The sequence below is a fragment of the Mustela nigripes genome, chromosome X (assembly GCF_022355385.1).
Source record: "Mustela nigripes isolate SB6536 chromosome X, MUSNIG.SB6536, whole genome shotgun sequence".
Taxonomy (NCBI): Eukaryota; Metazoa; Chordata; class Mammalia; order Carnivora; family Mustelidae; genus Mustela; species Mustela nigripes.
This window is the reverse complement of record NC_081575.1, coordinates 60,223,980-60,251,349: the sequence shown is the minus strand read 5'-3', so window position 1 is coordinate 60,251,349 and position 27,370 is coordinate 60,223,980. Positions and strand designations below refer to the sequence as shown.

At 35.2% G+C, this 27,370-nt stretch overlaps 1 protein-coding gene across 1 annotated transcript; it reads right to left on the bottom strand.

Moving 5' to 3' along the window:
• Nucleotides 1–16,328: 16,328 nt before the first annotated feature.
• On the bottom strand, nt 16,329–27,258 carry HMGN5 (high mobility group nucleosome binding domain 5). The gene is made up of 4 exons (XM_059386272.1): nt 27,233–27,258; nt 26,905–26,958; nt 24,616–24,744; nt 16,329–21,015 (listed from the first exon to the last, which is right to left on the bottom strand). Exons 2-4 carry the CDS (start codon nt 26,956–26,958, stop codon nt 20,407–20,409), a joined length of 792 nt encoding a protein of 263 aa, XP_059242255.1. The 5' UTR covers nt 27,233–27,258; the 3' UTR covers nt 16,329–20,406.
• Between the last annotated feature and the right edge of the window lie 112 nt (nt 27,259–27,370).

Below are 27,370 nucleotides of genomic sequence, written 5' to 3'. Positions count from 1 at the left end.
ATAATCTCCTTCAGTTCCATGCATGTTGATGCAAATATTGGGTATTCATCATTTCTGATGGTTGAGGAATATTCCATTGTATATATGGACCACATCTTCTTTATCCATTCATCTGTTTAAGGACTTCTCAACTGCTTCCACAGTTTGGTGATTGTGGCCATTGCTGCTATGAACACTGGGGTGCATGCAGCTCTTCTTTTCACTACATCTGTATCTTTGGGTTAAATACCCAGTAGTGCAATTGCTGGGTCGTAGGGTAGCTCTATTTTTAAGTGTAAGAGGGTTCCCCTTTCTCCACATACTTACCAACATTTGTTTCCTGACTTGTTAATTTTTGCTATTCTCATTGTACTTTTGAATTGTATTTCCTTGATCGCTAATAATATTGAACATTTTCATCCGTCTGTTAGCCATTGGTATGTCTTCTTCAGAGAAGTGTCTGTTCATGTCTTCTGCTCATTTCTTGACTGGATTATTTGTTTTTTGGGTGTTGAATTTGAGAAGTACTTTATAGAAATTGATACCATTCCTTTATCTGTAATGTCATTTGCCAATATCTTCTCCCATTGTGTGGGTTGCCTCTTTGTTTTGTTGACTGTTTCCTTTGCTGTGCAGGAGCCTTTTAACTTGATGAAGCCCCAGAGTTCAATTTTGCTTTTGTTTCCCTGTCTTGAAAGAAGCTGTTGTGCTTGATGTCAGAGGATACTCCTTATGTTCTCCTCTAGGATTTTGATGGATTCTTGTCTCACACTGAGGTCTTTCATCCATTTGAAGTTTATCTTTGTGTATGGTGTAAGAGAATGGTCAAGTTTCATTTTTATGTACATAGCTGTCCAATTTTCCCAGGACCATTTAATTGAAAAGACTGTCTTTTTTTTTCCATTGGATATTTTTTCCTGATTTATCAAAGATTAGTTGGCCATAGAGTTGAGGGTCTATATCTGGGCTCTCTATTCTGTTCCATTAATCTGTGTCTGTTTTTGTGCCAGTACCATGATGTCTTGGTACAACAAAGATTTATAATATATCTTGAAATCAGACTTTAGAAAATTGGTTGGGACAATGGATACATACCACATGACCCACCTATTTTATTCCTATGTATACATTCAACAGAAACACAGCTCACCAAAGATTTGCACACGAGTATTTATAGCAGCTTTATGATGGTCTCAAACTGGAACTCATCTAAGCTTCCATCAACAGTAAAATGAATATATTATGGTATGTTCACATAATGAAATCTACTATGTTCACATACTGGCCAAAGTACCACTTCACACAAAAATATGATTTTCACAAACAATGTTGAGTGAAAAAAGCAATGCACCAATGTGAATACACTTTATGATCTCATTTATATAAGATCCAAAAGGAGCTAAAATTAATTCATAATATTATGTCATGATTGGTGTTGCCCGTGGCAGAGAGTTGCATGATGAGTGAAAGTGAGCATGAAAGGGACTTCTGGAGTGCTTGTCATATTGTTAATTTGGGTGTATTCAATTTGGGAAAATTATTTGAATTTTAACTTACGACTTATTTACATTTGTATATGTATGTTATATACTTGAATCTAGGTAAACAAAACCAAATAAACTATATAAGCTGAACATGACTGGGGTACAGGCCAAACTGAATCATCTGGTTGCCAATACCTATTTGCTAGTCACTACTTACGTGAAGTAACATTTGAAAGGTTATAGTTTTTACACTTTTTAGATACTTGCATATGTTGATCCCTCATCTGACCCCTGAAATTATTTACCATGTTTCTTTTGAAATGATTCTTTGTACTATTTATTCCCAATTAGATTTAGCCATTAAAACTTTAATTTGTTTCAATATTTACCATTTGTGGTTTTATATAAAATGATCTCTCTTCCATTTTGAGTAATACCTTCTAACATTTTCTCAGTGATATTATGTTTGTAAGAGCATAATCTATAATAACCAAATTATGGAAACAGGCCAAGTGTCCAATGACAGATGAATGGATAAGGAAGATGTGATATACACATACAATGATACATTACTCAGCCATGGAAAAGAATAAAATCTTTCTTTTTTAAAGAAATGAATGGAACTAAAATGTATTATCCTGAGCAAAATAAGTAAGTCAGAGAAAGACAGATACCATATGATTTCACTCATGTGGAATTTCAGAAAAAAAAAAAAAACAAAGAAGTGAAGTGAAAAAAGAAAAGAAAAGAAATAGAAAAATAAAACAAGAAATAGACTCTTTTTTTAAAATTAATTTTTTAAAGAAATAGACTCTTAACTATGGAGAACAAATAGATGGTTACCAGAGGGTTAGTGGGTGGAGGCATAGGTTAAATAGGTGATGGGGATTAAGGAGTGAACTTGTTATGATGAGCACCAGATGTTACATGGAAGTCCTGAATCATTATATTGTACACCTGGAACTAACACTGTACTCTATGTAAACTAACCAGAATTTTAAAAAAAGCTTAAAGAGATTCTGAAAAACTCCTCAGTGAGACCTTATGACCTTAAAGTTTCCATTGAACACTTACATTCTTCATCCTCCATTTTTCATGACATACTCCTTAGGCAGACAAATATTGAAATTGATATGACTATGTCAGAATGAATAATCTCTTGAGAACAATTAATTTTCTGATATATCTATTATATTAATGATATAGGAGTTATTGCTATAATTTTCGATGTAAAGTGACTGTGGTTAAAATCATTGTAAGCTTATCTTTTCTTCAAAACTACTATTTTCCCATGTCCCCAGTCCTTTTCTTTGTTTGACTGGATAGTTGAAGACTTTGTCTTCATATAAGAATTCTTTGAGAATCTGAAGTAAATTTAGTTACTTTAAACAAATAATTTTATGTTAGATATCAAATTATCTTTTATAATGCTGCCTCAGGTTATCAATGTTAATCTAACATGGCCCGAAGTCCAGATGCATGAATGCTTCTAGTACACTGTAATAGTCTTTAGCTCTATTTCTTTGTTATTCTCTTAGGCCTTGTATTCAGGCTAGTTTTCCTCCCTGACTGTATGGGGAGAGTGAATTCTTTATATTTTGAAATAGGAAAATAAAAACATGGAACATGAATATGGATGTTAAGAGGTATTTTCTTGTGATCTTAAGAAATAAGTATAGAAGCAACCTAAGAACTTGGATTACCACAGGCAGTCCAAACCTAGGAGATTCTTTGACTCTGATCATGGAACTTGCTCCCGTATGTTTCATTTGGCCTGGAAAGCATCTAATTCTTTCTAAGACAGAGGTAATATAAAATAATTCCCATAGATATAAAGTAAAAGACTCCATGGTTTTTTCCTAAAAAATAAAATCTCCAAACTTTATAAAATTAATTTCCCTATAATATCTTCATCAAGTGCATAGGAAATAGCATTTTTGAGACTTTTATGTATAAAATTTTTTAAATTTTTCTCTCATATTTGATTGATAATTGTCTAGATATAGAATTTTAGGTTGTAAATTAATAATTATGCAATCATGATTCATCATCTTCAACCTTCTAGTGTTGAGAATGCCTTTATCACTCTTATTTCCTCTCCTTTATAATGCAAACTATTTCAATCTGGTGTCTGTGTCTGTGTGTGTACATTCACATAATGGAGGAAGGTAGGAGAAGGAGAAAGAATGAAATTGTAAGCTTTTAAGTTATTCTTTTAATTTATAATGTTCCAAAACTTCCAGATGATGTCCCTTAACAGTGTTCTTTTTAATTTATTGTACTGAGCACGTGATCTTTTTAAAAAATTTTTAATTTAAATTTGATTTAGTTAACATAGAGTGTATTATTAGTTTCAGGGATAGAGTTTAGTGATTCATTAGTTGCATACAACACCCAGTGCTCATTACATCAAGCACCCTCCTTAATCCCTGTTAATGAATTACCCCATATCCCACCAAACTTTCCTCCAGCAACCATCAGTTTTTTTCCTGTAGTTAAGAGTCTCTTGTTTCACTTATTTGTGGAGCATAACAAATATCATGGAGGACAAGGAGTGTTAGAGAGGAGAAATGAGTTGGGGTAAATTGGAAGGGGAGGTGAATCATAAGAGACTATGAACTCTGAAAAACAATCTGAAGGGTTTGAAGTGGCGGGGGTGTGGGAGGGTGGGGTACCAGGTGGTGGGTATTATAGAGGGCACAGATTGCATGGAGCACTGGGTGTGGTGAAAAAATAATGAATACTGTTTTTCTAAAAAATAAATAAATTGAAAAAATTAAAAAAAAATTTACAAAGTGAAAAAAAATCCAAAATTAAAAAAATGCATTATTATACCAAAAAATCTTTGTTAATATGCCAAATACTAAAACACTAAGAAAATATGCTTTGTTATAAGTCTCTAGATTTATTAATTTAATAAACATGTTTGAGCATTAAAAAAAAAAGAGTCTCTTGTGGTTTGACTCTCTCTTTTTATATATTTATATTAGTTTTCCTTCCCTTCCCCTATGATCATCTATTCTGTTTCTTAAATTTCACAAGTGAGCGAAATCATATGGTAATTGTCTTTCTCTGTTTCACTTATTTCACTTGGCATAATACCTTCTAGTTCCATCCACATCTTTGCAAATGGCAAGACTTTATTTTTAAATTTATTTTATTTTTCAGTGTTCCAAGATTCATTGTTTATGCACCATACCGTGTTCCATGCAATATGTGCCCTCCCTAATACCCACCACCAAGTTCACCCATCCCTTACCCCCCACCCCTCCCAAACCCTCAGTTTGTTTCTCAGAGTCCACAGTCTCTCATACTTCATCTCCCCCTCTGATTTCTTCCAATTCATTTTCCTTTCCTTTTCCTAATGTCCTCCATGTTATTCGTTATGCTCCACAAGTAAGTGAAACCATATGATAATTGACCTTTTCTGCTTGATTTATTTCACTCAGCATAATCTCCTTCAGTCCCTTCCATGTTGATACAAAAGTTGAGTATTCATCCTTTCTGATGCCTGTGTAATATTCTATTGTATATATGGACCATGTCTTCTTTATCCCTTCATCTGTTGAAGAGCATCTTGGCTCCTTCCACAGTTTGGAGATTGTGGTTATTTCTGCTATGAATTTGGGGTACATATGGTCCTTCTTTTCACTACATCTGTATCTTTGGGGTAAATACCCAGTAGTGCAATTGCAGGGTCATGGGGAAGCTATATTTATAATTTTTTGAGGAATTTCCACACTGTTTTCCAATGTAGCTGCACCAACCTGCATTCCCATCAACAGTGTGAGAGGATTCCCCTTTCTCCACATCCTTTCCAACACTTGTTGCTTCCTGTCTTGTTAATTTTGGCCGTTCTAACTAGTGTAAGCTGGTACCTCAATGTGGTTTTGATTTGAGTTTCCCTGATGGCTAATGATGATGAACATTTTTTCATGTATCTGTTAGCTATTTGTATGTCTTGTTTGGAGAAGTGTCTGTTCATGTCTTCTGCCCATTTTTTGACATGACTAGCTGTTCTGTGTGTGTTAAGTTTGAGGAGTTCTTTATACATCTTGGATATCAGCCCTTTGTCTGTAGTGTCATTTGGGAATACCTTCTCCCATTCCGTGGATTGCCTGTTTGTTTTGTTAACTGTTTCCTTTGCTGTGCAGAAGCTTTTGATCTTGACGAAGTCCCAAAAGTTTATTTTCACTTTTATTTCCTTTGCCTTTGGAGATGTTTCTTGAAAGAAGTTGCTGTGGCCAACGTGGCCACACAGGGCCATGTGCTGTGGCAACTGCCTATGTTCTTCTCTAGGATTTTGATGGATTCCTGCCTCACATTGAAGTCTTTCATCCATTTTGAGATTATCTTTGTGTATGGTGTAAGAGAATGGACGAGTTTCATTCTTCTACCCATAGCTGTCCAATTTTCCCAGCAGCATTTATTGAAGAGAATTTCTTTTTCCCACTGGATATGTTTTCCTCCTAGCAGTTCTAATACTAGGTTGAACAACAGTGTTGAGAGTGGGCATCCATGTCGTGTTCCTGATCTCAAAGGGAAGGCTGTCAGCCTTTTCCCATTGAGGATGATATTCACTGTGGGTTTTTCATAGATAGATTTTATGAAGTTGAGGAATATTCCCTCTATCCCTCTACTTTAAAGAATTTTAATCGGGAACAGATGCTGTATCTTGTCAAATGCTTTTTCGGCATCAATTAAAAAGACCATGTGTTTCTTCTCTCTTCTCTTATTGATTTGTTCTGTCACACTGATTGATTTTTGAATGTTGAAACACCCTTGCATCCCATTGTTAAATACCACCTGGTCAGGGTGCATAATCTTTTTTTTTCATTTATTTATTTTCAGCATAACAGTATCTTTATTTTTTCACCACACCCAGTAATCCATGCAATCCATGCCCTCTATAATACCCACCACCTGGTACCCCGACCTCCCACCCCCCTGCCACTTCAAACCCCTCAGATTGTTTTTCAGAGTCCATAGTCTCTCATGATTCACCTCCCCTTCCAATTTACCCCAACCCCCTTCTCTCTAACTCCCCATGTCCTCCATGCTTTTTGTTATGCTCCAAAAATATGTGAAACCATATGATAATTGACTCTCTCTGCTTGACTTATTTCACTCAGCATAATCTCTTCCAGTCCTGTCCATGTTGCTACAAAAGTTGGGTATTCGTGCTTTCTGATGAAGGCATAATACTCCATAGTGTATATGGACCACATCTTCCTTATCCATTCATCCGTTGAAAGGCATCTTGGTTCTTTCCACAGTTTGGCGACCATAGCCATTGCTGCTATAAACACTGGGGTACAGATGGCCCTTCTTTTCATGAACTCTGTATCTTTGGGGTAAATACCCAGGAGTGCAATGGCAGGGTCATAGGGAAGTTCTATTTTTAATTTCTTGAGGAATCTCCACATTGTTCTCTAAAGAGGCTGCACCAACTTGCATTCCCACCAACAGTGTAAGAGTGTTCCCCTTTCTCCACATCCTCTCCAACACATGTTGTTTCCTGTCTTGCTAATTTTGGCCATTCTAACTGGTGTAAGGTGATATCTCAATGTGGTTTTAATCACTAGCCTGATGGCTAGTGATGATGAACATTTTTTCATGTGTCTGATAGCCATCTGTATGTCTTCATTGGAGAAGTGTCTGTCCATATCTTCTGCCCATTTTTTGATATGATTGTCTGTTTTGTGTGTGTTGAATTTGAGGAGTTCATTATAGATCCTAGATATCAACCTTTTGTCTGTACTGTCATTTGCAATTATCTTCTCCCATTCCGTGGGTTGCCTCTTTGTTTTCTTGACTGTTTCCTTTGCTGTGCAGAAGCTTTTGATTTTGATGAAGGATGGTTAAACATTCGCAAATCAATCAATGTGATAGAGCAAATTAATAAGAGAAGAGAGAAGAACCACATGGTCCTCTCAATTGATGTAGAAAAAGCATTTGACAAAATCCAGCATCCGTTCCTGATTAAAATGCCTCAAAGTATAAGGATAGAGGGAACATTCCTGAACTTCATCAAATCTATCTATGAAAGACCCACAGCAAATATCATCCTCAATGGGAAAAAGCTTGCGTCCTTCCCGTTGAAATCAGGAACACGACAAGGATGCCCACTCTCACCACTCTTGTTCAACATAGTATTAGAAGTCCTAGCAACAGCAATCAGAAAACAAAGGAAAATAAAAGGTATCCAAATTGGTAATGAAGAAGTTAAACTTTCTCTCTTTGCAGATGACATGATTCTTTATATGGAAAACCCAAAAGACTCCACCCCCAAACTATTAGAACTCATACAGCAATTCAGCAACGTGGCAGGATACAAAGTCAATGTACAGAAATCAGTGGCTTTCTTATACACTAACAATGAAAATACAGAAAGGGAAATTAGACAATCTATTCCATTTACTATAGCACCAAGAACCATAAGATACCTGGGAATAAACCTAACCAAAGAGGTAAAGGATCTGTACTCAAGGAACTACAGAACACTCATGAAAGAAACTGAAGAAGACACAAAAAGATGGAAGAGCATTCCATGCTCTTGGATCGGAAGAATAAACATTGTTAAAATGTCTATACTGCCTAGAGCAATCTATACTTTTAATGCTATTCCGATCAAAATTCCACCGGTATTCTTCAAAGAGCTGGAGCAAATAATCCAAAAATTTGTATGGAATCAGAAGAGACCCCGAATCACTAAGGAAATGTTGAAAAACAAAAATAAAACTGGGGGCATCATGTTCCCTGATTTCAAGCTTTACTACAAAGCTGTGATCACCAAGACAGCATGGTACTGGCATAAAAACAGACACATAGACCAGTGGAACAGAGTAGAGAGCCCAGATACGGACCCTCAACTCTATGGTCAAATAATCTTCGACAAAACGGGAAAAAATATACAGTGGAAAAAAGACAGTCTCTTCAATAAAGGGTGCTGGGAAAACTCGGCAGCTATATGTAGAAGAATGAAACTCAACCCTTCTCTTACACCGTACACAAAGATAAACTCAAAATGGATAAAAGACCTCAATGTGAGACAGGAATCCATCAGAATCCTAGAGGAGAAGATAGGCAGTAATCTCTTTGATATCAGCCACAGCAACTTCTTTCAAGATAGGTCTCCAATAACTTTTTATTTACAAAAACAACCAAGAGGGGAGCCTCCAAAGTCAAAGGAAACAAAAGTGAAGATGAACTTTTGGTGCATAATCTTTTTAATGTACTGTCGGTTCCTATTAGGTGGGATCTTTTGAGAATCTTGGCATTCATATTCATCAGGGATATTGGTCTGAAATAAATGAAAGACTTCATTCTTTTTGGTGAATGTGTAATATATATATTACCCAGCCACTCTATTTCATATATATATATATTTTTTCACATCTTATTTATCTATTCATCTGTTGATATGACTGTAGTCAAATGATAGCAGAAAATAGAGTGAAACAATCTGAAAATTTAACTGGTTGAATGTTCAAGGTAGTTTATTCATTTATATGTCTGGCACCTCAGCTGGGATGGCTGAAACAATCGAGGATCATTTGGTTGTTTCTCTCCATGCACAGGTTTCCTTTGCAACATGCTTATCTCAATGTGGCCAGACTTTTCCCATGGATGTTGGCTTTTTCTCATGCATGCATTCCAAACATGAGTTTTCCAAAAATTAGGAATCAGAGCCCACCAATTGGTACTTCTCAACTGACCATTATTTTGCTCCTATCCCAGGGAATTTTTAGGCATGTCTGAAGACATTTTAGCTTTCATAAGTAGAGAGAGGGTGTAACTGGCATCCTGTTAGTAGGAACTAGGAATGCTACTAAACGTTTTATAATATACAGGATAGCTTCATACAACAAAGCGTTATTCAACCTCAAATGTCAATAGTGTAAAATTTAAGAAACCCCATCTTAAAGTTTAGGCCCAGAACTCTAAGTCTCACTTCTGCCACGTGCTATTGGTCAAAGAATCCACAGGATAGAATTTTAGTTACTAGACACTATGAAACAGAAGGGCCCTGGACTCAGTGATACCAGGCACAACTAAAGACAGACATCAGGTGCCTTTTGAATACATAATTGTAAATTAATTGAAAGTGTACATATTGTAATGGTTAATTATATGTGTCAACTTGGAGCATACTTTTGGATGAGCTTAAGATTGAAACTCATGAACTTTGAGTAGGCAGATTGTGCTCTATAATGTTGGTTGTTCTAATACAATTAAAAGGCCTGAATGCAACGAAAAGACTGATCTCTCTGAAAAAGAAGTAATTCTGTAGATAACTGCCTACATCTGCACCATTGGCTTTCTTGGTTCTATAGGCTGCTGGACTTCAGACTGGAACTTCAATGTTGTCTCTCCTAGATTTTGAGCCTGATAACCCATACTACAGATTTAGACATGCTGGTTTCCATAATCATATAAGTGAATTTCTTACTATCTATCTACCTATCTCTCTCTCTCTCTCTCTCTCTATCTATCATCCTCATCAATTTATCTATCATCTATCCCCTATTGTTTCTGTCTCTTTGGAGAACACTGACTAATACAGATGCTCATAGCTCCTCCTATATCTTGGGTTCTCAGAATATCTGTAGTCAAATTTATATATCCAGACAGGAATTTGAAGAATTCCTCTCTAGAAAAATTCAATAACTGAAGAGAAAAGTTTCATAGAGAATGGCATTGGTAGATCATTCTAATTAAACTTCATCATTTCTAGACATCACGCCATGATGCCTTTAGTTCACAAGTTCCAAACAATTAGCATTTTTTTCATTTTTTAAATTTAAATTCAATTAGCCTACATATAGTACAATGATATGTGATCCTCTGCAATGTTTCTTATACTCCGCATATGAGTGCAACCAGATAATAATTGTCTTTCTCTGATTGACTTATTTTGCTCAGCCTAATACTCTCCAGTTCCATCCATGTCATTGTAAATGGTAAGTATTCAACCTTTCTGATGGCTAAATAATATTCAACTGTATATATATACCACATCTTTACCCATTCATCTGTCAATGGACATCTTGACTCTTTCCACAAATTAGCTATTGTGGATGTTACTGCTATAAACATTGGGGTATATGTGCCCCTTTGGATCATCACATCTGTAACTTTGGGGTAAATATCTAGTAGTGCAATTTATGGATCCTGAGCAGTTCTATTTTTAACTTCTTGGGGAACTTCCATACTGTTTTCCAGAGTTGCAGTAATAGCTTGTATTCCCACCAACAGTGTAAGAAGGTTCCCCTTTCTTTGAATCTTTGCCAACATTTGTTGTTTCCTGATCTATTATTTTTTTTCCATTCTGAGTGGTGTGAGGTGTTAGCTCATTGTGGTTTTGGTTACTTTTTCCCTGATGCCAAGTGTTGTGGAGCATTTTCTCATGAGTCTTGGCTAATTGTATGTCTTCTATGGAGAAATGTCCATTCAAGTCTTCTGCCCATTTTTTGACTGGTTTATTGGTTTTTGGGGGGTTGAGTTTGATAAGTTCTTTATAGATCTTCAATACTAGCCCTTTATATGATATGTCATTTGGAAATATCTTCTCCCATTCCATAAGTTAACTTTTAGTTTTATTGACTATTTCCTTTCTGTGCAAAAACTTTTGATCTTGATGGAATCCCAAAGGGTCATTTTTGCTTTTGTTTCCCTTTCCTTTGGATACATGTCTAGCAAGAAGTTGTTGTGACCAAAGTCAAAGTCTGTTTTCCCCTCTAGCATTTTGATGGATTCCTGTCTCAAATTTAAGTCTTCCATCCATTTTGAGCATATTATTGTGTGATGTAATAAAACAGTCCAGTTTCATTATTTTACATGTGGCTGTCCAATTTTCCCAACACCATTTGTTGAAGAGACTGTCTTTTCTCCATTGTATATTCTTTCCTGCTTTTTTGAAGACTAGTTGACCATATAGTTGAGGTCAATTTCTGGGTTCTCTATTCTGTTCCATTCATCCATATGTTTATTTTTTTTTCCAGTACAATATTCCTTAGTGATTATAGATTTGTAACATGGCTTGAATTCCAGAATTGTTATGCCTCCAGCATTGGTTTTCTTTTCAACACTCCTCTGGCTGTTGGGAGGTTCCTTCTTTTTTTTTTTTAATATTTTATTTATTTGACAGAGAGAGAGAGATCGCAAGTAGGCAGAGCAGCAGGCAGAGAAAGAGGGGGAAACAGGCTCCCTGCTGAGCAGAAAGCACAATGTGGGGCTCTATTCCAGGATTCTGAGATGACGACCTGAGGCAAAGGCAGAGGCTTAACCCACTGAGCCACCCAGGCACCCCGGGGTTATTTCTGGTTCCTTACAAATTTTAGGATTATGTGTTCCAATTCTGTGAAAAAATATTGATGCTGTTTTGATGTGGATTGCATTGAATAGGTAGATTGCTCTAGGTAGTGTAGATATCTTAACGATATTTGTTCTTCCAATCCATGAGTATTGAATCTTTTTTCCATTTCTTCGTGTCTTCCTCAATTTCTTTCATAAGCATTCTATAGTATTTAGAGTACATATATTTTATCTCTTTAGTTACGTTTATTCCTAGGCATCTTTTGTTTTTTCGGTGCTGTTGTAAATAGGATTGATTTCTTAATTTTTCTTTCTTCTGTGTCATTAGTAGTGTACAGAAATGCAACTAATTTCTGTACATTGATTTTATATCCTGCCATTTTGCTGAATTCCTATATGAGTTCTAGCAATTTTGGGGCGGAGCCTTTTGGGTGTTCCACAGAAAGTATCGCGTCATCTGTGAAGATCAAGAGTTTGACTTTTTTTCCAATTTGAATGCCTTTTATTTCTTTTTGTTTTCTGATTGTTGAGACTAGGACCCTGAACAGACAGACTCATAGCCAACAAGGAAATTGAAGCAGTACTCAAAACTTGCCAGGGCGCCTGGGTGGCTCAGTGGGTTACGCCGCTGCCTTCAGCTCAGGTCATGATCTCAGGGTCCTGGGATCGAGTCCCGCATCGGGCTCTCTGCTCAGCAGGGAGCCTGCTTCCTCCTCTCTCTCTCTGCCTGCCTCTCTGCCTACTTGTGGTCTCTCTCTGTCAAATAAATAAATAAAATCTTTTAAAAAAAAAAAAAAAAAAACTTGCCAAACAAACAAGAGTCCAGTGCTGAATGGTTTCACAGATGAATTCTACAAAGCATTTAAAGAAGAACCAATACCTATTTTTTCTGAAGATGTTTCAAAAAATAGAAATGGAAGACAAATTCTCAACTCATTCTAAGAGGCCAGAATTACCTTGATTCCAAAACCAAAGACCTCGCCAAAAAGGAAAATCATAGACCAATATCCCTGATGAACATGGATGCCAAAATTCTCACCACGATACTGGCCAATGAGATACAACAGTACACTAAAGGGATTATTCACCACAACCAAGTGTATTTTGTTCCTCGGCTTCAAGGGTGTTTCAACATTTGCAAATCAATGAATGTGATACATCATATTAATAAAAGAAAGGACAAGAAGCATAAGATCCTCTCAATTGAGGTAGAAAAAAAAAAACATTTGATGAAATACAGCATCCTTTCTTGATAAAAACTTTCCACAATGTAGGTATAGAAGGAACATACCTCAATATCATAAAAGCCATATATGAAAAGTCCATCAAAGGGGAAAAACTGAGATCTTTTCCCTTAAGGTCAGGAGTACAACAGTTATGTTCACTCTTACCACTATTTTTCAACATAGTACTAGTAGGCCCAATTAGCTTTTTAGGGTCTCATTCTTAAATATAAATGTGAAATGTCTTAAATCATTAGGTATTTGAGGAAAAACTCTAACATTAAATGCAGTTACCAAAACAAACCAAAATGGAGGTGGGTTGGGAAGGGAGGACTTTAGAGGAAATACAGCAATATAGGTAATAAAAGACAACTTAATACAAAGCAAGCAAAAGCTAGTAAATTGTAAATTTGATACTGAAGGACAGAAGAGAGAAAAATACTACATTAAGAAACAAGCATAGCCTTATATGGAAAAAAAAAGAAAAAGAAAAAAGAAGAGCATAGAACAAAAAGAGCTCATGGAAATTAAAATTTAAAAATATAAAATTCAATAAACATATTAAATATAATAATAAAGACAATTTCAGAATGATAAAAAAGAGGAAGGAAAACAGGAGAAAATATTTTTTACAATTGGGGATTAATCTGGAAGATTCAACATTGATGCTGTAGAGATTCTGCCAACAGATAACAAGAAAATGGAGATTCATAGTAGCTAATTTCTAAATATGGCTCCCCAATATATCATGCTTCCTTATATTTGTGTCCTTATTTATTTTTCTCCTTTTGGATTTGGGCTGACCTTTGGCTTCTTTGACTGACAAAATGCAGCAGAACTATTATATAGTTTTCAAGACCCAGAAAACCTCAAGCGAGAACTACCCAGCTGAGTTCAATTAACTCATGTGTCTGGGTGAATGGATTAGACACTATATTACATGAAAATTAACACCTCTAACCTCCTACAAGTGCTAGTTTCTGTTATTAGCTACCTTACTATTCTTCTGTCATACTATCTTTTAGCTACCTTATTATTCATCTATAACATTATAAAGTTGTAATAATCTATTTTTGTAATTAAAAAGTATTGGTTTCCTCTGCTGGACTATAGGATTTATAGCATCTTTATAGATGTAACCTCTGTACCACAGTACTTACTAACTCAGTTGGCACATAGTCTGTACTAGATAAATATTTATTGACTGAATGAATAAAGAATCTAAATTGTGGAGCATCTGGGTGGCTCAGTCAGTTAAATGTTTAACTCTTAATGTAAGCTCAGGTCTTGATCTCCATTTGTTAGTTCAAACCCCACACTGGAGTGGAGCCAGTGTGGAGCCTACTTAAAAAAAAATCTAGATTTCAACACTAGTTAGTACTTGTCATTTCTCATTGGATTTCTAAGATTATTTTTACTACACAAACAAACAAAAATCCTACTGGTCAAAATTAGCTTGTAGGTTAAGCCTATTTGAGAGACAGCATAACCTAGCTCAACCCCCCCACCCAGATTATGAATTTGCTACAAGCAAACTAAACTACTGGATTTCATCCCTTTGTTTATCTATAAAGTGAGAATAATAATACTACTTGTCTCCTTGATTTACTATATGTAAATGTGTTTGTCATTTATATGTGTAATATACACAAAATGCTTAAGATAGTGCCTGGTACATAGTAAACACTTTTGTATGTGTTAAATATTTGAAGAAACTCTTTAATCTTTGGTCAGAAATCCTAATTTATATGAAAAAAATGCCTTTCAAGCTATAAAAACTAAAATATTTCAAAATCAATTATTTCACTTTGCAATTACTCCTTTTTTAAAAAAAGATTTTATTTATTTATTTCTCAGAGAGAGAGAGAAAGAGAGAGCACAAGCAGGTAAAGGAGAAGGCAGAGGAAGAAGCTGGCTCCCTGCTGAATAGGAAATGCAATGTGGGACTTGATCCCAGGACCCCAGGATCATGAACCCAGCCAAAAGCAGACGTCCAACTGACTGAGCCACCCAGGAGTCCCTAATTAGTTCTTTCTTTCTACTCTGGAAACACACACACACACACACACATACCCTTCCCGTTATGTAATCTGTAACTCAGTTTCTATAAACACTGGGGTTCATTCATATTATTTAGTAAAATCCACAACACAAAGCCTGGACTGCCTAATATAGTTGCTGAAGAATTAAATGCATATGTTTTCAGGTAACATACAGTAAACCATAATTTTGATCCTTAAATAATATTTATTTTTTCTGGATTTAATGTTTGACTCTTTCAAAGAAAAGGTTTTTAAAATCTGCAACAAACAGTCAGACTGAACAACTCTAGTTAGAGAGGTAATAGGTGAAAAAAAATGATTACTATTCCAAATAAAATTAGACTTTTGTCTACTCATCATTTTCCAATTTAAGGAATTCAATATAATCTGAAAGACTATTGTACTCATGGGAAGCAAATGAAGCATTATTAAAAGTGGGTAATAGTCTTAAATCCATGTATTTTAAGATTAAAACAAATATATCTATTGGATAAATATTACATTAAAAATTTTTCTGTATTCTGGAAAAGTACCTTTACACAAGTAATTTACCTACTGTCATGGTATAGGTTTAACTGAATTTCAGCTGATTTGGTGGACTTTTTCTCTGTTCTTTACATGTTTTTAAATTTTTTTATTTTTTAAAGATTTTTTATTTATTTATTTGACAGAGATCACAAGTAGGCAGAGAGGCAGACAGAGAGGGTGGGGGGAAGCAGGTTTCCTGCTGAGCAGAGACCGCCCCCCACCCGGATGCTGGGCTCCATACCAGGACCCTGAGATCATGACCTGAGCTGAAGGCAGAGGTTTAAACCCACTGAGACACCCAGGCACCCCTGTTCTTTACATGTTAATCAACTTGTTCCTACAGTTCTTTTTCTTTTTTCTTTTTTCTTTTTTAATTTTGGAGAATTGCTGCAATAGTATCTTGAAGAAAAATAATTATTTTTGGACCAAAATATTGCTGTTGGAGGATTTTTGAAACCTAATTAAAAAAAAAATGGTGTCAAGATTTATCTGTGTGCTCTCAGTAGGTCATCAATAATACTTTTTATATTATGACTTATGTGTAGACTCCAACTTTGACATGCACTAGTTCTATGCCTCCCTTTGTTGGTATCATACAAAACATGGGATTTTTATAAAGATTAATAAAGTTCAGCATGAAACATTTTAAGTGCTATTAAGGACAAACACTAAGGGAAGACTTTGCTTTATATAGCAGATGTACACTGAAGAATTGTGTATATATTTTTTTATTATTTTTTTTCCACATCAAAAAACTGAATTATGCCTTACCATATAATTAGAATATAATTTCAAAGACGTTCACATTAAACATTTTTATTTTGAGACATACTATCACTAGCCAAAATCATGTTTATTAATGGGGCAAACCCTCTAAAGTCACAACAGAAATTTTTATTAAAACTTCACTATATACTCAGAAAATCAATTCTTTAATAAATCAGTATATTACAAAAATTGTGTTGTCAATGAGATAATTAATAAAGATATTTCATATTATTAAGGAAACTCCAAGAGCACTTTTTTTTTTAAGAGAGAAAGAGAGTGGTGAGGGACAGTGGGAGAGAATCTTAAGTAGGCTCCATGCCCAGTGCAGAGCTTGATATGGGGCTCTCTTTCACAGGCTTGTAAGATCATGACCTCAACTGAAATCAAGGGTGGGACACCTAACTGACAGAGCTACCCAGGTGTCCCCCAAGTGTACTTCTCAAACAACTTTTCTCTGTGGTGTTCCCTAAAGATTTTTTTACACCTTTGTCTATTTCTCCACAACTTTATTAAGTATTGTTCTGCTATAGTAGATTTATAATTCATATCCACTTTCACTTACAGTAATGGTATCTGTCTCTTTAAATAAGCACTCCTCTACTCCATTTTTCCCTCCACATCTTACTATTTTAGAAACTTTTAGAAGAGAAATTATATGAATCAAAGTTTTAATGGTAAAGGGAAAGTAGGATTCAATTAAAACAAGAAGATATATAGCAATAGAAGACCCACAAGACCAGGTGAAGCATTTTAGTGCCATAGTGTAAAGGAATGGTCCTCCTGTAGTATACTATGATATTCTTGTTATATGAATGCTTTATTATATAGTTAAAAATAATATTGTAAGGTGAAGATGGCTATCTCTTTATATAGAGGGTAGAATTTCACAAAGTTAAGATTTCTGCCCATCACCTGAAATGTGCTTTTAAAGAGAAAACCAGCATTGTTACTTTTTTTTTTAAGATATTTATTTATTTGACAGAAACAGAGAGATCACAAGTAGGCAGAGAGGCAGGCAGAGAGAGAGGGAGAAGCAGGCTCCCCACTGAGCAGATAGCCCGTTGTGGGGCTCGATGCCAGGACCCTGGGATCATGACCTGAGCCAAAGGCAGAGGCTTTAACCCACTGAACCACTGAGGTGCCCCACAGCATTGTTACTTTTATTTAGCCTTGACAATGAAGGGGACCAAGCATTTAAAAGACCAGTTTCTGTATTTGAAGTTATGACAGTACACTTTCTGTGGTTGTGGGATATGACTAGTTAGTGGGGGGATACAGACAAGGTTCCTATATATTTAACCATCCCTTTTAGGTCAATTTTAATTACTGTAGCATTGCAGTAAATTTTGATACAGGGTATGAAATGGTACAAAGCCTGTCAGCCCTGTGAAAGAGGCAGAGACAGAGGTTTAAGCTTTGGAAGCTGGACTTCTGAATTTGTTTATTTTCTTTTTTATTCTTAATATGTGTGGAGCCTTTGAAAACCAAGGAAGTTAAGCAAGAAAAGAAAAAAAGAAAAAAAGAAAAAGATACTCACATTGGAAAGAAGTAAAATGAACTCTATTTGCAGATGACATGTTCTTATAAATAGAAAACTCTAAAGAATCCTCAAAATACCTACTAAATCTAATAAATGAGTTCAGCAAAATTACAGGATACAAGATTAATATGCAAAATTCAGTTGTATTTCTATACATTAGCAATTAAAAATTCAAAATGGAAATAAAAATCCATTTACAGAATCAAAAATAAAATACTTTGGAATAAATGTAATCAAAGAAGGGCAAGACTTGTATACTCTAAGAACTACAAATATTGCTGAAATGAAAGATACCTAAATAAATGGAAAGATATCCCAAGTTAATATACTGAAAGACAATTTTTAGTATGGCAAAATTCCCCAAATTTATCTGCTTATTTATTGTGATTCTTATCTAAACTTCAACTGCCTTTTATTTTGTAGAAGTGAACAAGCTGATCCTAAAGTTTATATGGAATTGTAAGGGACCCTGAACAACCAAGAACAAAGTTAGAGGACAAATACTCTCTGATTTCAAAAATTATTACAATGCTACAGCAACCAAAGGTATGGTACTGACATGTAGACATAAGGATCAATGGTATAGAATTGAAAGTCCAGAAATTAATCCATACATCTGTGGTCCATTGATTTTTGAAGAGTGTCAAGACCATTCAATGGGGAAATAATGTTTTCAGGAAATGATGTGTGGACAAATGGATGGCCACATGTAAATGAGTCAGAGATTTAAATGTAAGAGATAAAGCTATAAAACTCTTAAGGTGTATGGGTATATATCTCTGACCTGGGCTTTGGTAGAAGATTCTTAGATATGTCACCAAAAACACAAGCAATAAAAGAAAAAGCACATTAGACTTAACTCGAAATTTAAAAACATGTGCATCAAAAGACAGCAACAAGAAAGTGAAAAGACAACCCACAGAATGGGGAAAAATTATGCAAATGATTATGACTGATATGACACTTGTATCTAAAATATGTACACATCTTACAACACAATACTGAAAAGACAACCCAAGAGAAAAATGGGCAAAGGATGTGTTAGACACTTTTCCAAAGATAAACAAATGGATGATAAGCACATAAGAAGATGTTTAACATCATTATGGAAATGCAAATCAAAATCAGCATGATTTCAATCACCTCCCAATAACCCCACTAAGATGGTTGCAATAAAATATAGACAATAAGAAGTTTTGACTAGGGCATGGAAAAATTAGAACCCTCATACATTGCTGGTGAGAATACGTGAAACTGAAGCCACTTTGGAAAACAGTCTGAAAGTCCCTCAAAAAGTTAAACATGCCATTACTATATAACCGAGTGGTTCTACTCCTAGATATATGCCTAGGAGAAATGAAAACATACATTGGCACAAAAAGTACTACATGTATATTCATAGCAGCATTATTTGTAATTGATAAAAATATGGAAACATCTCAAATGTTCAAGAAGCAATGTAGTATATCAATGGAATATAGTATTATTCAGCCATAAAGAGAAATGAATTGACACATGCTGCAACATGGATGAACCTGGAAACATGCTAAGTGAAAGAAACCAGACACAAAGGCCATGCATTGCATGATTTCATTTATATAAAATATCTAGAATAGGCAAATCTATAGAGGCAAGTTAAATTAGTGGTTAACAGGGACAGGTGAGGAGGGGAGTGGGAATGGAGAGATTGCTAATTGGTACTTTGATTTTCATTTGGGTAAAAATGTTTTGGAATTAAATAGTGGTAGTTGCACAATATTTTGAAAGCACTAAAAAAAATTACTGAATTGGAAATGGTTAAAATGGTAATTTTTATGTTAATTTATCTCAGTGCAAAAAAATAAAAATGCTTCTGTGAACATCACAATAGAAAAATCAAGCACTATATTATTTCGCTAACTATATTTTTAGATATATTTTAAAAAATTAATTATTTTTGAAAAGAATTTTTATTAAGGTCAATCTAGTAAAATTTTGTGGATATATAACCAGAATTGCCCTTCTGAAAAAAACAAAATTGTAACTCTTTTAAAAATGGAATTGCAATTTTATTTGTTCACAAGCTGATAATAAAGTTATATCTGAGAAAGAATTATAACTCTCCACATTACAGAAAATAGTTAAGCTTTCTTTTTCTTTCTTTCTTTTTTTTTTTTTTTTAATAAAAGCAACCTAGACAACCACAAGTAGTTTGGAAGAATGTTTTCTGGATCTCCCCACTTTGTGAAATTATCACAGATAGGAGTAAAATTAAAATTCAAAGATTTAACACATAAGTCACACAAAAGGAAATTCACTGACAAAGTTGAAAGCATAGTTTCTTATATATTCCATTATTATGATCACAAAATGTATAAAGGTTTCATGTTAGCTACTTTGTGATTAATAATCAGTATGAAGATGCTTTGAAATTAAGCTGTTAAAGAAATGCTGTATTTATAAAATATTTGATAAAAAATATTCATTTCTATAAACATTACAACATGGAGGCACATATTACCAAATTATGAAACTATTGGGCAACTTTAAACAATACTCTGAGTTTCTTTTTTTTCATATTTTTTGACTACTTCTTTTTCAGCTACTTCTTTTCTGACTTCAGCCTTCTTTTTATTTTCCTCTCCTTTCCCTCCATCTTTCCCATCTCCCTTCCCATTTTCTTCTGTTCCATCTTCCTCTTTTCCATGTTTGCTCTCTTTTCCATCTTCTCCTTTCTCATTTCCACCGTCCTCCTTATTTCCAACTTCCTCAGTTACACTTTTCTCCTCTTTTCTATCTTCATTCTCTTTTCTGTCTTCTTGCTTTTCTTCTCCTGTGTCTTTTTCATTTTCAAATTCTTTGACATCTTCTCCTTTCCCTTTTTCATCTCCTTTTTCTTTTTTCTCTTCTTCTTCCTTTCCATCTTCTTTTTCTTTTCCATCTTCATCTTCTTTTCTATCTCCTTTTCCATCTTTGTTCTCTTTCCCATCTTCTCTTTTCTCTTCTTTTTTGTTTTGATCTTCTCCATCTCCTTCTTGATCTTTTTCATCTTCTCCAGCTACTTCCACTACTTCCTTCTTTTCTATTCCCTCTTCTTCAACATATTCGTTTTTTTCTTCTTTCATTTCCTCAAGTTCTTTTTCAGGAGCTGGTACCTATATGTATAGAGAAATTTTTAAAATATTATATTTGAAAATTTAGAACTATTTTCCTTAAGTATTTAGACAGAATTATAACCATTTTATGAAAGGAACTATACTTAATTTACAAGAAGGTAATTTTCCTGTGAAAAACACATCTCAACTATCACAAGATAAGAAAAACATTCTAAGAAATGGGATTAACTAAAATATCTTCACACACGGGGTGCCTGGGTGGCTCAGTCGATTAAGCGTCTGCCTTTGGCTCATGTCATGATCCCGTGTCCTGTGATTGAGCCCCACACCAGGCTCCTTGCTCAACAGGGAGCCTGCTTCTCCCTCTCCCTCTGTCTGCCACTCCCTCTACTTGTGCTCTCTCTCTCTCTCTGTCAAATAAATAAATAAAATATTAAAAAAATAAAATATCTTCACACAAACATGTATAATTAGATATTTCAAACAGTAAATTCAGGAAAATATATTCACATACAGAATTTTCATTACAAATATGGGAAACAGTAAATACAGAAAAATGACATATATTCTATAACACCAATTCTCAATGAGAAAACAAAATGCATTCCTTGAGGAAATAATATTTTGTTTCCATAATAGTGAGATTTAAGTTTTCTCTAAAAAAAGTTACTTGGAAAGTCTTTTATCGGGTAGACTGTGGGGGAAGAACTAAGATGGCAGTGTACTAGGAGGACCTTAGGTTTGCCTTGTCCCCCAAGCATAGCTAGATAACTATCAATCATTTTGAATACCCAAGAAATCGATGTGAGGATTGATAAAACAAACTGCACAAATAGAAGCAAAGAAGAGGCCAAATGGAAAAGCCAGGATATGCAGACACACGGTTTTGGGGAGAAATAGATAGTAGGTGCTATGGAAGGAAGGGAGCCCTGGTCATAGAGAAAGGTGAGAGAGAGTGGTGTGCACAGGGAAACACAGAAGGAGAATGCTTCCCCAAAGCCACTGGCTGGAAAAATGAGGGGGTGCTGATTTCTGTGAGCTTTTAAACCAATGGGGCTCGAAGACTAGAGTTTTAGAGGGACCCAGGGACAAAGGAGCAGGACGGCACCATTTCCCTCCTTTGTTCCTCAACATAAACTGATCATAGAAATCAGAAAAACTCCATTGAAAGTTTAACATGCTTACCCCAAGACCTGCCCTTGCCATGCTCTGCTGGTACTGCTTTTCTCAGGCAAGTGTGTCTAAGTACCAGCACAGCAGGCCCCTTCCTCAGAAGACTAGCACAAAACCCTGCATGCACCGCATCTACTGAACATAGAATTCTTCAAAACTTCATCTCTAGTGGAATTATTATCAAATCTCTTTTAACAAGCAGACCTGTACATACATAGTTAAAATTCACCACACTCTGGCCAAGGTCCAAACAATGCCCACTGCAGGCAAGGAGAACCTCTGCAGACTACCGATCTGGGGATGGGGCAGCCAAAACACAGAAGCAGAGTGCACACAGCACACACAAGAGACACTTCTGGAAGGGCCAGGCCCTGGATACTATATGACCTCTTCTTCATAAAGCCATTACTGTCAGGAGCAGGAAACACAACAGGCTTTCCTAATACAGAGAAGAAGACAGAGACCTAGACAAAATGCCAAGAAAGGAATGCACTCTAAAAGAAAGAACAAGAAAATGTTAAAGCCAAGGCTCTAACAGAAACAAATGTGAATAATACACCTGATTTGGAATTTAAAGCAACAATCATAAGGATACTAGCTGGGCTTGAAAAAAGCGTGGAAGACATCAGGGAGACCATTACCAAAGATATAAAAGAGCTAAAAAAAGCAGACTGAAATGAAAAATGCAGCAACTGAGATTTAAAACTAACTTGATGTAATGACCACACGTATAGGAGAAGCAGAAGAACAAATAAATGATACAGAAAATAGAATTATAGAAAATAATGAAGCTGAACAGAAGAGATACAGAAAAAAGATTAGAACATGCGAGTAGACTTAGGGAACATAGCAACTCCATCAAACAAAATAACATTCATGTCATATGAATCCCAGAAGAACAAGGGAGACAGAAGGGGGCAGGAGGTTTATCTGAGGAAATTATAGCTGAAAACTTTCCTAATCTGGGGAAGGAAACACACATCCAAATCCAGGACACACAGGGAACTCCCATGAAGATTTAAAAAAAAAAGAGGCCAACACCAAGACATATTGTAGTCAAACTTACAAAATAAGGTGATAAAAGAAAAATTCTAAAAGCAACAAGACAGAGGAAGTAGGTAAGATAGCACAGGAGTAGGGATGACCCTAAGTTTGTCTCATCTCTCAAATAAGGCTAGATAGTTATCAAATCATTCTGAACACCTGAGAGATCAATCAGAGATCTGAGGACAAATACTGCAAGTCTACAAGTAATAAAGTGAACAACTTTTAGAAGGTAGGAGGTGCAGGGACTTGAGTCTGGTGTGATATAGCTGTGGATATGGGAGAGATGAGGGGAGCCTGCTTAAGGAGGCTACTGGATAGTATTAAAGCAGCAGAGTGAAAAATCAGAATGTTTGGAAGTATGCTATAATGGAGGATGTGCCTGGCTTAAATGTGCCCAGGTAGAAGAGCAGGGCAGAATTTCGGGTGTTATACTGTGGTCTGAAGATCCCCTGGATCTCAAGAAGAATGGGTCATCCTAAACACTGCACTATTCCCAGGCATAGGAACAGAGAAGCTGGCTGAGAACAGTGAGTCTAGGTGCCAGGTATCTGCTCTGCATTGCCATAAATTCTGAACCACTGTGCAGTCATGTGACCACTTTCTTGGGCCAAGTCTGACAAAAGGCAGAAGTGTGGCAATATTCTACCTGGGAGGAACAGCAGGGGTCTACACTATGGGAGTCCCTAAAGTTAGAATTTTGAAACTCATTCTCATGCCTGAGATAAAAACAAAACAAAACAAAACAAACAAACTCACTCAGACATAGGCAGGGTAAACACAAGATTCTGACAGAAACCAGGGAAAGATGATTGATTGCTCTTATGAGCAATCAACTCAAGTGCTGGGAATGTGAATTTTCAGCTCCATGGCTAGAGAATATGGCACCGCCATATTCATCCCTCAGTGATGAAAGACTTCAGGGAGCCATCAAAACAGTCCAGAGCTACTTACACCAAGTCCTGTCTCCCTGTGCACTGGAGGTGCATATTCACCTAGGGCAAGTCCACATGAGACTCAGTGCAAGAGGCCCCTCCCCCAGAAGACCAGCACAAACAATTTGCTCAGGTCAAGTTTACTGATCATAGAATACTGCAAAGCTTCAGCTCTAGGGGAAAATAGTATCTAGCCTCCTTTGTACTTCTTTTTTTCATTTATTTTCTTATTTTTTCAAAAAATGCTGGTGCTTTGATCTTGCCCCAGATCTTCCCCAGCTCCAGAGCTATAAGAAATAAATTTCTGTTGTTTTAAGTCACTTGGTCTGTGGTATTTGTTATAGCAACTAGAATGGGATAAGACACTATAGAACCCCTACTCATTTAATGTTTCTCAACTTTTAAAATACAAGGCAAATAAGATTTTCTCAGTAGCACCCATTGTTAAAACTTTCAAATGGATAAATCTATTAATATTATAAAATACCTCCATAATTTTGGCTTCTCCATTTTCAGCATCACATTCTCCTTTAATAACTTCTTGCTTCTTTTCAGCTATTGCTTTGGCACCTGCATCTGTATTTTTTTCCACTATATCATTTTTTGTCTTCATTTTCTGTCCAGCAACACAAAATAATAAAAACAAATATACAACTTAACTGATATGTTAATTAAATGGCCCAAGTTATTTTATCAGCTGCTGTAATGATTTACAAAAAGCTTTAAAATACCCATATAAACTTAATATCAACAAAAATATGACTTGACACTTTTAGTTTCATCCTAAACCTAAAACAGCATTAAAAATGAATAATGTTCTGGGACACCCGGGTGGCTCAGTGGATTAAGTGTGGGATTCTTGGTTTCGGCTCAGGTGATGATCTCAGGGTCCTGGGAGTGAGCCTTGTGTAGGGCTCCACACTCAGCACAGAGTTTGCTTTCCCCTCTCCTTTACCCTTTGGCTCCCTGTCCCCACCCCATCCTCCACTGTCCCTGTTTTTGCTCTCTCTCATATAATTAAGTAAAATAATTCTTCTAAATGAATAATATTCTTTTTGTATAAATTAAATAAACTTTCTTTTAAATGAGAAGCAACAGGTTAGAATACTGACCAGTGGTCACTCAGAGCTAACTGCAACAGATTAAGACTTTGATAAATTAACTCTTTTTGACAAGAGGGGGGGTTTATCTGTCATGTCTCATAATTAGCAACAGGGTTTTATTGATAGCAAAGCTTCCAGTGGTAATAATTCAGAGAAATACTATGTTAGCAAGAGCATCACTTTAGATATATTTGAAAGAGATAACCTAAAGAAGAGCTGACTCAGTATATGTATCTACAAGTTTGAAATGACTTGAATCATGACCAAGAAATCTCTTTGCCTTTGTGTGTAAAAAGCACTAGATTAAGGGCCAGAAAAATTGTGCTTGAAATCTGGATCTGTGACTTATTTGATGTGATCTTGAGCACAAGTATAAATCTTGTTGTGCATGTCTTTTATATGTAAAGAAGGGTAATAACACCCAACTCATAGGGGTATTATAAGGAGCAAATGACAAAACACATGTGAAATTGATTTAGAAATATAAAATATAATATAGGTATATTATTACTATTTTAACACATGAGAAACTGAGAGCCAAGTAGGTTAATGCATTTTAAAATCCATGATCATACAGTATTTGTTTTATTGTAGCATTATCTTCTATTTTTGAAGGACATAAAGTGTTTAATATCTTTTTATAAACTATTTCATTTATTTATTTGAGATAGAGAGAGATCATGGGTGGGGGGGAAGGGGCAGAAGGAAAGGGAGAAGCAGACTACCCCACTGAGCAGGGAGCTCAATTCCAGGACCCTTAGATCATGACCTTAGCCCAAGGCAGACACTTAGCCACCCCGGTGCCTGAACTTTCTTAATAACCTATAAATTGGATACCTAATTTTATAGAATAGTGACCTTCAAATGTAAAATAGAGAAAAAAATTAAAAGCCTTTCTCTTCTGTTGTCCACTTATTGTTAAAACTTCATTTGCCCTAGTTTTAGCAGTTTTTTAATAAAAGAATTCAAAGCCTTTTATAAATATGACTATAATTTACAGTTTCTCCAATCACAAAATGATGGGATTCGATGATTTTAATGTTCCCCCTAGCTTTAAGGTTTATGATTTTAACCAATCTTTAAAGTATTAACTATACCTCAGTAAAGCAATATTAAAAATTAGTTGTATTATATTTACACATTATTACACACAAGTAAATAAATACAAATATAAAGTGAAAACTGAATTTAATATTGAGGCTATTTTTATTTCTAGTGTTGTTAGCCACATCAGAGTATATAATTCTATATGAAATCAATTGTATTCATTTAAAAATAATGTATGTGAAAACACTTTGCAAACTGTAAAGTACTATATAAATGTTAGTTACTACTATTATTACTTTGGTTACTACAGTTTTCACTTTTTGTTTTCCAGAAACATTGGTGTTGTGACTATATGATGTCAAAGGCATGTACATTTTATAGGTCTACCCAACTAAAATTTTGTTTTGCTTCTTCTTAATGAAAATACCCAAATGCAGTGGACAATCACAGAACATGAACAAATATCCCTTACTCAAAAAGCTTACATATACCATATGGTATAATGTAATATATTACTAACTAAACAGAAAACAAAGAAAGTAAAATGATTAACTGCATGCCTTTCCAAAAAAAAATATTTCTGAAGTAAAGCAATTTTCTCTCAACATTCCATGTTAAATATTTACCTTTGGAGTTGATGTTCTTTTGGGCTTCAACTCTGGTGTAATGGGCATTGGCATCTGCATCAAAAAACACAAGTCATGAAGGGGAAGGAGGAAATCATAACTGAAGAAAGATCACTAATCATGAAATCCAACCTCTTAACTTAAATAAATGGGCATAGTTCAGACTGAGCACTTGGTGGGGGGGACAACAACATTTCCTTGGTGAGAAAGATTTTGCTAAAACATCCAAGATAAATCTGTATAAAATAACTAGTATTGTCCAAAATTCCCTGAATTTTAAAATTACATTTTACAATACATGGGAAGCTTTCTTTTAAAGACCACTTACAGCAGACAGTCTGGCTGATCTTCTCTTTGGCTATAAGTAAAATAATAATAATAATTATAATAATTAGTTATTTCTAACATAGATACAAAAAAAAAAAGATCGAAAGAGCACACGTATTTAGTGTAACACTACATGAAA